This window comes from Narcine bancroftii, chromosome 1 (genome assembly GCF_036971445.1).
Source record: "Narcine bancroftii isolate sNarBan1 chromosome 1, sNarBan1.hap1, whole genome shotgun sequence".
In the NCBI taxonomy this organism is placed as follows: Eukaryota; Metazoa; Chordata; class Chondrichthyes; order Torpediniformes; family Narcinidae; genus Narcine; species Narcine bancroftii.
This window is the reverse complement of record NC_091469.1, coordinates 161,352,715-161,367,430: the sequence shown is the minus strand read 5'-3', so window position 1 is coordinate 161,367,430 and position 14,716 is coordinate 161,352,715. Positions and strand designations below refer to the sequence as shown.

Here is a 14,716-nt window from a genome sequence, read left to right as displayed (position 1 = left end):
TGAAGACCATTGTAAGACTCTACCCTTTGTTATAAGCTAATAAAAGCATGTGTTCTCCCTTCAGTTGTGAGAGCTTTTATTCACGCCACAACCTGTAAGTGTGAATGATCTCTCAAAATATCAAATGCTGAAGTTTGATAGATACAATTTCTTTCTTTTGACGGAACTGGTTTCTCCCCTCACTCTCTCCACTCCATCATGTGCTCTCGCTCTTTTGGTTCCCCACATTTTTCTGAGTAATTTTTCTTATTTGATTTGTGTCTGCTTTTGATGCCATTCCTTACAATACAGTGGAGTGAATTTGACGATTTTTTGACTTGCAATCACATTTAAAAACCAAATTCATTCATTACCAAGCCTGTATGTACAAAACAGATTAACTTAAATGATGGGAAGGACAGAAATCAACATATAATTAAGGGTCATAAGTTATAAATAGTTTTTTTTTCTAGGAGAGAATTTAATATTTTAAATGAAGATTATTTTTAGTGGTCATTTGAAGGCACCTTCAATTTAACATTAGCACAGTTATTGTGAATAGATTGGTTAAGACATCTATATTTTTGTAGTTCTGTAGGTTGGAATGTTTTACTTCAGGCTGGTAGAAGCAAACACAAGGGTTAAGAAAAAAAATGGATAAAGAACAGAAAGTTGTGGGAGAAAATGAGATAATGAGGTTTTGGTTGCCATAGAACAGTCATAGAACGTATTTATGGTTCTTATAGCATAAATACGTCCATAGTTTAATCAAATGAAACTATTGTTGCCGTGGTACCATCTGCCATGGAATGTATTTAGAATGCTATTTGGAAATTATTCAGCTGGCGTGATTGAAGGCGAGAGGTGACGGTGTGAGAAGTTGCAGTGTCGACCCATCTCATTATGCAATGCCATAACATTTGTGTATTTTGGCCCTTGAGCAATATTCGGGAACTTGGATACAAAGTTTATGATGCTGTTTAGACTTGACGCTGCTTAATTTTATATTTAACATGATCTTTTTTCCTCCATAGTTGCTTTGTAATGTTGGCCACTGTGAAGAGAAACTAGGTTTTACTTATGAAGAAATTATTATTTGGTAAGTATAGAATGGAACTGGAATTTGTCACCACTGAAATTACTATACCAAGATTGCGAATGAAAGTAGGCCTTTAAGCACCTCAAACTTCTTTCACTATTCAGTGAGATGGTAGTTTATTAGTGACGTAGCTCCATTTCCCTACCATTACCCAATATTTGTTAATACTTTTCATTAAAAAAGCTGTTTTTAAAATTAAATATTAACAAACTAGATTTATGGAAATTAAATGGGAATTTTATTCTTTGTATTTTAATTTTAAAGCTACATTCCCTGGCTCTAAACTTCCCAACCAGTACAAATACTTTCTCTTTATCCACCCTATCAATCACCTTCAAAGTACTGAAAACCATAACTTTACAAATTCCAGGAAATACATTCCCATTTGTGCATTCTCTATTTGTTGTCTAACACTTTGGACTCTAGGTGAATCTGTGATGGATCTGTCACGAATTTGTTTTGGACTTTGGTAAATCTGTGTTGCGTTTGTATATGCCCTTCCAAAAATTGGCATACTAAGATCTGGTCATATAGTACTCCTGATGTTGTGTAAGCAGGCCTTTATATTGCTGTGGTGTAACTTGCAGTTCACCGTTTTCATAGCCTTTTTAATTTTTATCTCTTCTGTGACGTTTTAATGACAAAAAATTCTGCCAGATAAATTCAATAGGCCAAGCAGCATCGGTGGGGAAGGGGGATGTTGTCAGCATTTTAGGTCATACTATTTCATTAACTGATTGTGGAGAGGGATACATAATGGGACAATATCCAGAATAAGGAAGAGAGGGTGGGAGCAGTGATATGCCATTTGGGATTGGTGAAGGTACAAGATGGTGGATGGTTAAGGATGGGTGGAGTTGGGAGACAAAGGCAGGTGATAAAGGAGGGTGATGGGTAGAGCAAAATGAGTCAGGGGACTGTGAAGGTGGAGATAGCTGCTGAGGGGTAATGAGTGGGAGCAAATGCTCAAAGTGCTGGAATTTCTCCCTTGCTCTCTTTCCCTCTCAGTGGCAATGGTGGTAATGGGAACCATCAGAGGAGAGATGAAGGACAGGGGAAACCAGTTGGAACTAAAATGGGGAGGGAATTTCTTTAGCTAGAGAGTGGTGAACCTCTGGAATTTGCTATCACGGGGGACTGTGTTGGACAAGCCAATGGGTGTATTTAAGGCAGAGGTTGATTGATAACTGAATAGTCATGGTATCAAAGGTTACGGGGAGAAGGCAGGAGGATGGGGCTGAGCGGGAGAATGGATAGCTCATGATGGAATGCCAGAGCAGACAGTGGGTTGAATGGCCTACTTCTGCTCCTATCTTTTTTGGAATCTGATGGGTGAAATGTGTGGGTGGAGGTCGAATTCATCATTGTTAAACTGGTCATGGCCTCATAATAACTCCAGCCTCGCAGACTACAATTTGCTTACTCCTGTCACACATCCACAGTTGGCACCAACACCTTGGCTCTGCACTCAGTCCTGGAACGCCTGATAACAAGGGCACTTATGTCAGACCACAGTTCTCTCTTCAGCTCCAGAGTTCCAAGTTAATATCCAGACTCCTAGAGCCAGGTCTTAGCAACCCTTCCCTCTCCCAATGCAACTTGATCCTTGACTTCCTGAACTGCAGTCACCAATCAGCGAGGATTACCGACCATCAATTGTGGGATTAGTACCGAGCCCTGTGGTACTCCACTCATCGCTGTCAACCAGAGAAAAACCCATTTATCCCAACTGTCTGCTTTTTATTGGTTAGCCAATCTTCTATCCATGCTACTACTTTAACTACAACTCCAGGCATCCTTTTATATGATACTTATTGCATGCCTTCTGGAAATCCAAATATACAACATCCACCTGTTCCCCTCTATCACTGCGCTCATTGTATCAATAAAGAACCCTAGTAAATTTGTCAAATTGGACCTGCCCTTTCTGACTCTACGCTGAATCTTCCTGATGAAACAATTTCCATCATGTGTTATCTTGCTCTTTCTTCCTTAATGATAGCTTCAAGCATTTTCCTGACTACAGACCTTAAGTTAACTGGCCTATAGTTACCTGTAGTCAAAGAATTGATGGAGTAACTCAAACCTCAGCATCCTGGAGTAGAAGGACTCATCCTGGTAATAGATGCGGAGGAATTGTGAGAAAGGGATGGTGTCCTTTCGATGTCCTGGAGTGGAAGGACTCATCCTGGTAACAGATGTGGAGGAATTGTGAGAAAGGGATGGTGTCCTTTCGATGTCCTGGAGTGGAAGGACTCATCCTGGTAACAGATGCGGAGGAATTGTGAGAAAGGGATGGTGTCCTTTCGATGTCCTGGAGTGGAAGGACTCATCCTGGTAACAGATGCGGAGGAATTGTGAGAAAGGGATGGTGTCCTTTCGATGTCCTGGAGTGGAAGGACTCATCCTGGTAACAGATGCGGAGGAATTGTGAGAAAGGGATGGTGTCCTTTCGATGTCCTGGAGTGGAAGGACTCATCCTGGTAACAGATGCGGAGGAATTGTGAGAAAGGGATGGTGTCCTTTCGATGTCCTGGAGTGGAAGGACTCATCCTGGTAACAGATGTGGAGGAATTGTGAGAAAGGGATGGTGTCCTTTCGATGTCCTGGAGTGGAAGGACTCATCCTGGTAACAGATGCGGAGGAATTGTGAGAAAGGGATGGTGTCCTTTCGATGTCCTGGAGTGGAAGGACTCATCCTGGTAACAGATGCGGAGGAATTGTGAGAAAGTGATGGTGTCCTTTCGATGTCCTGGAGTGGAAGGACTCATCCTGGTAATAGATGCGGAGGAATTGTGAGAAAGGGATGGTGTCCTTTCGATGTCCTGGAGTGGAAGGACTCATCCTGGTAACAGATGCGGAGGAATTGTGAGAAAGGGATGGTGTCCTTTCGATGTCCTGGAGTGGAAGGACTCATCCTGGTAACAGATGCGGAGGAATTGTGAGAAAGGGATGGTGTCCTTTCGATGTCCTGGAGTGGAAAGACTCATCCTGGTAACAGATGCGGAGGAATTGTGAGAAAGGGATGGTGTCCTTTCGATGTCCTGTAGTGGAAGGACTAATCCTGGTAACAGATGCGGAGGAATTGTGAGAAAGGAACGGTGTCCTTTCGATGTCCTGGAGTAGAAGGACTCATCCTGGTAACAGATGCGCAGGAATTGTGAGAAAGGAATGGTGTCCTTTCGATGTCCTGGAGTAGAAGGACTCGTCCTGGTTACAGATGCGGAGGAATTGTGAGAAAGGGATGGTGTCCTTTCTTCATTGCTTGGTGGTTCTTTGTTCCTTTGTAAAGTTTTCCCAATTTTCCAGTTTCCCACTACTGTTGGCCTCTGTCTTTTTATTTATTTTGATGCCTTCCTTTATTTCCCGAATTATCCAATGCTTTACTCCCTACCCTTGCAGTTCTTGTTTTTCACTAGAATGTACTTTTGTTGAGCTCTATGAACATCTCCTTGACAGTCTTCCACTGTTCCTCAATGTTCCCAGAACATAGATGGTATTCCAAGTCACTGCTAGTCAATTGCTCCTTTATCGTGTTCTTCTTTCGACATAATACATTGGTTTTGCATTGAACTATTGCACCCTCCAATTGTAAGAGAAGCTTGCTTTAAAATGCTCCACTTGAGCCCAGACCTCCTCCCTCACCATCATTCGGTGGCCCAAACTGTCCTTTCAAATATACGGGGTATATTATATTTTATATTATATATTAATATATCTTTCAAAGAGAAAGATTGTGGGGGTTTAGTGTGTAGGTCACTTCACAAACAAACATTAACATTTCACAAAAAGATACCTCATTTAAAATGCAAGAGCTTTGCTGGGAGACTTCATGTCCACAGTGACTTTGATGAATGCCTATGGAGACTTTACAAGTAGGTGTTAATTGGACTGATTTGTGGAGTAAATGGACTATTGTCTTTAAAGCAACAGATATCAAGGCTCACAAACTGATTCCAGTGCCAGCAATCTGTCTGGTTGCAGTCTGCTGTTCTAAGAGGGGTCATGTGGTTTTGCAAACAGAGAGAGGAAAAAAAACCTGAATACTACAGTTTGGCAGTGGCTTTAGGGAGGCTGGCAGGCTTGTTGAAACCCCCATTTTGAAGATGGGTTGTGAGTTCTGAGTTCAGCCTGTTGTAAACAGTTGTAGTCTTTACAAGAGGAAATGGCTGGCTAGAGTGTTTCACCTGAAATAAGGGAAAGAAGAGGAATTCTGTGGTGACCTGGAAGACCCATATTGGGGCAAATTTCTTCGGCAAGGCACTGAGTGGCTGATCAAAGGGAATCAGTTTATGTGTGTCCAATGAGCAACAAATCTCTCTTTGAAACCAACGAGAACTTTCCTGAGTGGTAACCATTTAACTTTAAGCATGAGAGCCTGGTGAAAATTGATCAATGTTAAATTCTGTGCACAGTATAAGAATTGCCTGATACCAGTGAACTTGGAGGTGTGAGATTGGACTGTGAATCAAAGAAATTTCCCTTACATATACACATTAGAATTAGAAAGGGGTTAAGTTAATAGTAATAAGTTAAAGTTTGATCCTGTTTATATGTTTAAAGAAAATTAAAAGCAACTTTTGTTTAAGTAACCATTTGTCTTGGTGAATTGCTATTGCTGCTGGGTTTTGGGGTCCTCTGGACTTGTAACACAGCACTTTTCTTTTGTATCTGGTGCTTCTGTTGGTTGTCGCCTCTACATTGGAGAGACTGGGCGCAGACTGGGAGATAGCTTTGTTTAACACCTTTACTCTGTCTGTTGTAATAGTCGAGATCTCCCTGTGGCCAGCCGTTTCAATTTCCCACCCCAATCTGCCAACGTCTGTTCGTGGTCTTGTGCACTGCCAGACCGAGACCACCCACAAATTGGAGGAACAACACCTCATATTTCATTTGGGCATCCTCCAAACAGATTGCATTAATATTGACTTCCCTGGTTTATGTTAGTGCCCCCTCCTGTGTTTCTCCCTTTCCTATCCCTATTTCTTCTTTCCTCTTTCTCTTTCCTTTCTCTCTCTCTCTCTCCCCCCCACCCATATCTTTCCTCCAGCTCTCCACCCCATTCCCAAATCACTTCTCACCTTACCTAAACTAACCATATCCAATCATCACCTTTTGTTTGTTGGTGTGCTTTACTCCCAGTCTTTTTTCCCTTCCTCCCCCCCCACCACCAGCCTTTTTATTCAGGCACCCACGTGCTTTTTTAGAGAAGGGCGCAAGCCCAAAGCATCGGTTATATCCTTTTATGGATGCTTCATGGTCTGCTGAATCCCTCCAGGATTTTTATTTTTATTTTTATACTGACACTGATCACACCTTAAAGAGAATCCCTGATTACAAGATCATTAATTTTACCTCTCATTACACAGGACCATAGAACATACATAGAGCAGTACATTACAGTACTACCCATTCGCCCCATGATGTTATACCAACCTATATAATCCTTCCCTCCTTCGCAACCCAGAATACTCCAATTTCTTTTTTTTAAATCCTAGATCAGAACTAAGCATGTTTCCTTGCAGCTTCTGTAACAAACATACTACTGAAGGAAGCTATTACAGATGTAGACTGTGAAGACTGCCTCGATCAATTTGATTGTATCCCCATGGCAAGCCTACATGAAATTACAGAGGATTGTGAATGCAGCTCAGGCTGTCAGGCTGTCTTACCTCCCCTCCACACTTTCTGCTGCCTCAGGAGAGTTGCCAACATAAGAATAGACCACACTGTTCCTTCCAACCCACCCCCAATTGGGTAGAAGATGCGAGTTTGAAAATGTGCTCCATTAGATTTAAAGACAGTTTCTCTCCCATTCTTATCAGATTATTGAATGGACCTCTCATGACTAAAAGCATGGTTTTAACTGAATGTTTTCTCTTCAGCACCGTTCTACACTCCTGGTTAATTTTACACTCCGCTATTTTGTGTATGGGTTGACTTGCAAAATGGTTTTTAGCCTCCTCTTGGTTCATGTGACAATAAATAATTCCATTTTAATGGACCCAGAGAAAAGGGGGAGGAAGATGCAGGGATGGAATGGAGGGTGAAAGGGTATAGGAAAAGTGGGGGAGGGGGAAGCTGACATCACAGGGGGTTCAGAAGAGATTCAGGATTGTTCCCGGAATGAAAGGGTTTTATGAGGAATGTTTGACAGCTCTTGGCCTGTACTTATTAGAATTTTGGAGAATAAGGGGAGGGGGCGAATCTCATTGAAACATTACGAATGTTGAAAGACATGGACAGAGTAGATTTGAAAGGTTTTTTCCCATGGTGGGATAGTCAAGCACAAGAGAGCTCAACTTTGGGATTAAAGTGCATCCACTTAGAACAACTCTATAAGATTCATTAAGCACGACCACCCATGCACAAAGCTCTGCCGACTATCCTTAATGCCCCATCTCCTGCATCCTTGGCTGTCCAAATACTTGTATATCCAATCTCTCAGAACACCAACCAATAATTAACCTACTACCAACCTGTGATTTCCTGGCTAACATTTGGACCCTTTTTTAAACAACAGAACAACGTGAGCTACCCTCCAATCCTCTGGCACCTCATCCGTGGCTAAGAACGCTTTAAATATTTCTGCAAGAGCCTCTGCAATTTCTACACTAATCCCCCTCAAGGTCCGTGGGAATATCATGTCAGGTCCGGGGGATTTATATACCTTTATTCACTGTAAGAAAGCAAGCACCTCCTACTCTTTAATCTCTGTGTTCCATGCCATTACTACTTGTTTCCTTTCGTATACTCTATGCCAGTTTCCTGAGTAAATATTGATGCAAAAAAATTGTAAAAGATCTCCCCCATCTTGTTAGGCTTCACACACAGACGACCAGTCTGATCTTCTAGGGGACCAATTTTGTCCCTTACTATCCTTTTACTCTTAACATACTTGTGGAAACCCTTCAGGTTTACCTTCATATTATCTGCCAAACTATCCTCGTGTCTTCTTTTTGCCTTCTAAAGAATTTTCTTACATTTTCTGTTCTTTTCTAGTACCTCATTTGCTTCTTGTTGCTTATGCTTGCTATGCACCTCTCTATTCTTAACGAGGTTGCTAATATCCCTTGAAAACCAAGGTTCCCTTGATGAAGGCCTCAAGGCCGAAATGTTGATGTATTTTTACCTTTGCGACATAAAGGCACTGTTTGATCTGAGTTTCTCCAGCATTTGTGTGTTTTTTCACTTAACCACGGTGTCAACAGAATCCTGTGTTTTACCACCCAAGGTTCCTTATGCCTGTTAACTTTGTCTTTAATCCAATGAGTACAGGCCAAAGAACATGCAAACAGTGCCCTCTTGAAATTTTGCCTTTGAAGGCCATTGACCTACTGAACAGATCCTTGCAGAAAACCACTTACCCCAATCCACTCTTCCTAGCTCCTTCCTCATTTTTACAAAAATTTGCCTTTCTACAGTTTAGAATCTCAACTCAAGGACCAGACCTATCTTTATACATAATTAACTCCAAACTAATGACATTATGATCACTGAACCCAAAATGTTTTCCAACACCCGACCTGCCTGGTTCCCTAATAGGAGATCCAGTATTGCATCCTCTCTCATTGGTCCCTCTATATATTGATTTAGAAAACTCTCCTACACATATTTGACAAACTTTAAGCCATCCAGCTCTTTTACAGGATGGAAGTCCCAATCAATATGTGGAAAGTTAAAATCTCCTCCTGTTTCACGTTTTTGTTTCTTACATCAGTCTGCTATCTCTCTACAGATTTGCTCTTCTAATTCTCTCTGACTATTGGGCAGTCTATAATAGATCACTATCAGTGCGGTCACGTCTTTCCTGTCACTCAGCTTCACCCATATTGTCTCTGTAGACGAACCCTCTGGGTCTAAGCATAGCTGTGATATGTTCCCTGACTAGCAACGCCACTCCTCCCTCTTTCATCCCTACCCCTCTATCGTACCTTGGAACATTGAGCTGCCCCTCCTGCAACCAAGTCTCACTGAGCAATAATGTCGCAATCCCACGTGCCAGTCCACACCCTAAGCTCGTTTGCCTTTTTGTCAATACTTGTATTGAAATAAATACACATGACCACATTTATATATCATGAACAAACCTTTGATTTCTGTTCATACATGCAGTCCTCACGTGACCTTTATCCTCCTCCACCCCACTTTCTACTCTCTGGATCCCATTCCCCTGCCAATCTAGTTTAAGCCCCCCCCAGAGCAGCACTAGCAAACCTACCTGCAAGGAGGTTAGTCCCCCTCCAGTTCAGGTGCAAACCTTCCCATTGGAACAGGTCCCACCTTCCCGAGAACAGAGCCCAATGATCCAGAAACATGAGGCCCTCCCACCTTCACCATCTCTTTAGACAAGTATTTAGCTGCATTAACTCCCTATTTCTAGCTTCATTCGCACATGGCGCGGGTTTCACTCACGATCGCAGCCCTGGACTTCCTGTCCTTCTACTTTTGCACCCAACTCCCTAAACTCTTTTTGCAGGACCTCCTATCTTTCCTACCCACGTCATTGGTCCCTACATGGACCACGATATCTGGCTGCTCACCCTCCTTCCTGAGAATACTGAGAACTTGATCTGAGATATCGTGGACCCTGGCACCAGGAAGGCAACAGACCATCCAGGATTCTTAATCTCTCCCACATAACCTCTTACCTGTCCCACTAACTATCAAATTCCCTATCACTACAGTTCTCCCCCTTTCCCTCCTTCCTTTTTGAGCTGAAGGTCCAGACTGACTGCCAGAGATGTGACCACTACAACTTGTCCCTGGTAGGTCGTCCCCTCCAACAGTATCCAAAACGGTATACTTATTATTGATGGAAATGGCCACACGGGTTCTCTCTCTCTCTCTCTCTCTCTCTCTCTCTCTCTCTCTCTCTCTCTCTCTCTCTCTCTCAAAGATTGCTAAAATATCAACAATCAATTTCACACGTAGTTGGTGATTTTCTCTATCAGTAATACCAAAAGCAGAATATCTAGTTTGTACATTTGCCTTACAAATACCAAAAAAAATTTGCAGAACCAGTCGAAATGGTCACCTGTGAAAAGCAAGTCATTTGTCCTGCAGTAGATGTGATGTGATGAAAGATGCAGTAGATGTGATGGTTTTTCACTAATAAGCATTTTGTCCTACACAGTTTGCGATTAGCGTTGTTAAACGAAGCCAAAGAGGTGCGTGCAGCTGGTCTCCGTGCCCTCCGATATCTTACTCGAGACTCCAGTGTTCTCCAGAAGGTGCTGAAACTGCGTGTGGATTATTTAATAGCTAGGTTGGTTTGGTTTCTTTAATTATTTTGAAATGAACTTTATTCTAACTGCTGTAGGATAATTGCTCTTTCGCCTAATTACTAAAGCGATTGATGATTGTGGATGTGAATTTGCAACACATGGTGGTTGGGCTGAGACTGCTGCAATTTCACCTCCTCTAAAATTGCTTTTCTACTGGGTCAGTGAAGTGGTCGTTTTGAGTGCTTCTCACCAAGGTGGTGCTCAGCTAACAGAAATTAATAAAATGAAATTTGCCAGGTTGTTCAAGCCACATGCTGTTTTATTCACAATAGCCTGCTCATTGGGAATTTTTAGACATCACCAGGGCATACAAGTCCAGCCAGATAGAATTCAATTTGAAAGAATAAAAGAATAGATGCAACTTCCAGGAGTCTTAATTTCTTTGTATTGGGTTTACTTTAATGGTCATCCAGTTTTACCACTTTGAACAAATGACTAAGTTCATTTGAAGGGAGATAACATCTTATTTACAAGGAGAAACACAGAAATGCTAGAGGAACTCAGCAAGTCTCACAGCGTTCTCAGGAGCAATGGTGTTTCAGGTCTAAGCTCTCGGTCGCTGCGAGACCTTCTGAGTTCCTCCAACATTTCTGTGTTTTCACTACAATCACAGAGACTCCTTAACTTACATGGAGAGCTTAATCTTCAAGATTTTAATATGTAAATTATAACCATAAATGCTTTACAATTTTGTAAAATTTTGCACATCAAGTTGCCATAGACAATTCTGCACATTAACCATTCTGTAATTTTAAATTTTATGATGTGAAATTGAATGATGCTTTCAACGTGAACCTTGTCTTCATTTGATGTAAATTTCCCCCGCCACAGTTTTTTTATTTCCCACAGTTTTAAGCCTCAGAATGGAAATTTTGGAGTCTATGAAGTGTTGGTTTGTGGGAAGTCATGAGTTTGGTTTCCTGTGGGAACTTGTTGGACCTGATTTATACGTTCTCACAAGTCTATTCTGAATGATTAACAACTGGTGCTGATCTCCCAGAATTCTAAATATCCTAGCAACACTTATATTCCCTAGGTCAGCCTGATTAGCATAATGTTTTACAACCTCAGGAGAAAGAAACTGGTTGTAAAAGTGAAAAGATGTGAACAAATAAAAAGTGAATGGGACAATAGTTAAGAAAGCCTTTAGAGAATGTCTGACCCCTCAAGATGATTGAAATTGGGTGCCAAGTACAAATGAATGCTCAAGAAGTCTAAGGCGTAAATAGGAGTCCCTCGGCAACTATCTGATCTGCCCAGCTCACTTTCTGTGAGCAAATCCCTGGTTGTCATTTGATGCTAACTATAGGTTCCACAGCCTGGTTGTGTCTGTACGGATAGGTACGAATCAAACAAGACCACAAGCAAGAGGAAAAGAAATGGACTAATCAATTTGTCAAGCCCACTATGCCATTCCGTTGCAGCAGACTTCTTCTGCCTTAATGTTTTGATTCCATACTAGCAGGAGAGAAAATACGGTCTCAGCATTAACCTTGTCAAGCCCCTTAAGAGATGTGTATGTTTCGATGAAGCCATCTCTCTTTTCTGAACTCCGTCAGGTTGCATCCAAAACTTGGGTGGCTATGAAATTAATATAGAAAGATATCCATTGGCCAGTGTTTCATGCTTACAATTCTATAACCTGGTTGACCTATCCTTGTAGGACAATTCCTCCACTCCTGGGATCATCCTTGTAAACATCTGAAGTTTCTCCAATAAGATACAAGGACCCCAAACCTTTATGTACAATTTTTCTCTGCTTCAGTGGCATGGGCTCGTGAGTCGGAAGGCCTGTTACCATGCTGTATATCTAAAATTTAAAAATTTTATATATTTTCTTCCAAAGTGACCAAATTGATATTTCTTCACATTTAATTACATGCAACCACTTTTTGCCCATTAATTCAAACCATTAATATTTCTTTTGAAACTGCATCCTTTTTGCAACTTGCCTTACTGTTTCATTTTGTATCATCCGCAAGTTACCTAATGATAATGATCATATATTATCTCCAACACCACAGGCTTCTGCATTACGATTTAACATTGAGATACTTTATCAAAATATTGGTTCCCCTTTTGTAACTCTAGTCAAAAAAAACGAATGCATTTCTGCTTTATTGGGTAATTTTCTCAAGTGTTATTATTTCCTTACTGATTCTAGCAATTGTTTTCCAACCGTATTTCAGGTTAATTCGCACATGGTTTCCAGAGTTTTGAATCATTTCTTTTTTTAAGAGATGTGACACATTGATTACTTTTCATTTCTCCAAAATCTAAAGATTTTTGGAAGATTAGAAGAAATACACCCACTATCTTGGTTGCTACCTTTTTAGAATTCTAAGATGCATGCCTTCCATGTGGAGAAATTTATTACTCTTTACCCATTTGTTTGCTAATGCTAATTCTCACGTGAAACATAGTAAAATGGCAGATCATTTGAGGTTCGAAATGTGAGAGATTATAAAAATCCTTATTTGGTTATAATGGTGCAGTTCTTTACTGAGCACATCTTTGCCATCTACTTCTGCAGGTGTATAGATATCCAACAAAGTAACGAAGTGGAGCGGACACAAGCACTTCGGTTAGTTCGGAAGGTAAATGAAGCTGACAGGCTACTTTAGTACCTGACCTGCAAGTTCTGCACTTCATAATCCCTTGGACACCAATCGGAAGCAGTGTTGTGTGGATTACAGTTGAAGCAATATTATTCCTGTTGCCTGAGAAATACTGTTTTCAACTTCAATGATTTGCCCTACTTTTACCAACATTCACCTCAGAAAACTAGTGGTTGGATAGAAAGGAGAGAATGAGATTTTATTCTCATCCTGCTATCGATTCCTTTTGAAATTCTATTTTTAAACAATCCTAAATGGGATGATGTCGTTTGTATTGAAGCAGTGTTGTATCTGTCAGATGCATACACAGAGTTGTGGCTTTATTTAAATCTTGGTGCCTGTTCTGGAATAGTTTAGCAAGGGTTAATAGAGAACCCTTGAGTTTAACTGCTCTGTCATGTCTGAATAGAGTCCAATTAAATATTTGTTTTAAATGTCATTGAAGAAGAGGGAGTAAAGAAAAAGACCAAAGATGACCTGCACATCAGTCCTACCTGTTGGATTCTTTCCCAAGGTCTGAATCACTATTGTTTTAAAGCATTGTCTCTTCAAGTATTGATTCTGCCTGTTTCAGTCTCCTTTCCTGGTAACCTATTCATTACTCTTTTTCCCTGAATTGCTCGCAGCTTCCTTAGTTTTAATATATTCTAGGTAATGATTCCTTTATCACAGTGAATGATTTAAAGCAGCATTTCAATCATGAATTAAGTTCATGTTCCTGAACTTTCAAACTTGCCTTTCACTCTCACAAAGCAAGCTGATTTAAATTTCCTTAACCTTTCCTCAGATCTGAAATTTCTGATAACCAGAAATGATCAATTGCAGATTTTGCTCTCTTGACAAAAGCAAAATCTTGTGGATGATGGAAGTCAAATTGAAAATGAAAGTGCTGGAAAAATGGAAAAAATAAAGTCAGTTAATGTTTCAGGTCAGTGAATAGCTTCCATTTACCAATTTATTTCCAATCAAATCCACTCCCATTTCTTTTGGAAAAAGCAGTTTTGAATTTGTTGATCTTAAGAAGTGAAAATTAGGCCAGAGTGCCTCGTTCTGACGAAATATCCTCTCGTAGCAGTTAGTGCCAACGCCATTACAGCGCCAGCAATCAGAGTTCAAATCTGGCGCTGTCTTTAAGAAGTTTGGACATTTTCCCTGTGCCCTGCCTGCGTGGGTTTTCTCCAGATGCTGGGGTTTCCTCCCACCCTATTGGGTTTGTAGTTTAATTGGGTAGCACAGGTTTCAATAGCCTTAATCAGATTGTACCATGTCGTAAATTTTTAAAAAACTGAAAAATTAACTGACTCTCCACAGATGCTGAGAGACCTGCTCAACCTGCTGAGCAGCATTTGCTCAGATTTTGATCATGTCAGGTTTGGTTGAAAGGTTAAGATGGTGAATTCAAGTTCACAGAAGCCATTTGTGGTGAATGAGAGGAGAGCCGAGTGAGTGTTTTAAATTGCAGGTATAATTGTAGCTGGCTCTGAATGGGCAACTAAAGCGGCATCATCTGCAAAGAGTAGTTCACGGACAAGTTTCTCTTGTGTCTTGGTGTGAGCTTGCAGGCGCCTCAGATTGAAGAGACTGCCATCCGTGCGGTACCGGATGTAAACAGCGTCTTCATTGTTGGGGTCTTTCATGGCTTGGTTCAGCATCATGCTGAAGAAGATTGAAAAGAGGGTTGGTGCGAGAACACAGCCTTGCTTCACGCCATTGTTAATGGAGAAGGGTTCAGA

General features: G+C 41.0%; 1 protein-coding gene across 6 annotated transcripts in view; it reads left to right on the top strand.

The window, feature by feature from the left end:
* Positions 1 to 14,716, top strand: part of LOC138735618 (rapamycin-insensitive companion of mTOR-like) — a 265,357-nt gene that overhangs the window by 60,990 nt on the left and 189,651 nt on the right. For 5 of the 6 annotated variants that reach the window (XM_069883715.1, XM_069883709.1, XM_069883692.1 and 2 more), the window contains 3 exons: positions 1,014 to 1,078; positions 10,215 to 10,346; positions 12,899 to 12,962. In XM_069883715.1, coding sequence (XP_069739816.1) covers positions 1,014 to 1,078; positions 10,215 to 10,346; positions 12,899 to 12,962 — 261 coding nt within the window. Of the gene's footprint in view, positions 1 to 1,013; positions 1,079 to 10,214; positions 10,347 to 12,898; positions 12,963 to 13,455; positions 13,498 to 13,770; positions 13,912 to 14,716 lie in introns of those variants that run through there. The other variant, XM_069883732.1, reaches the window with a different exon arrangement.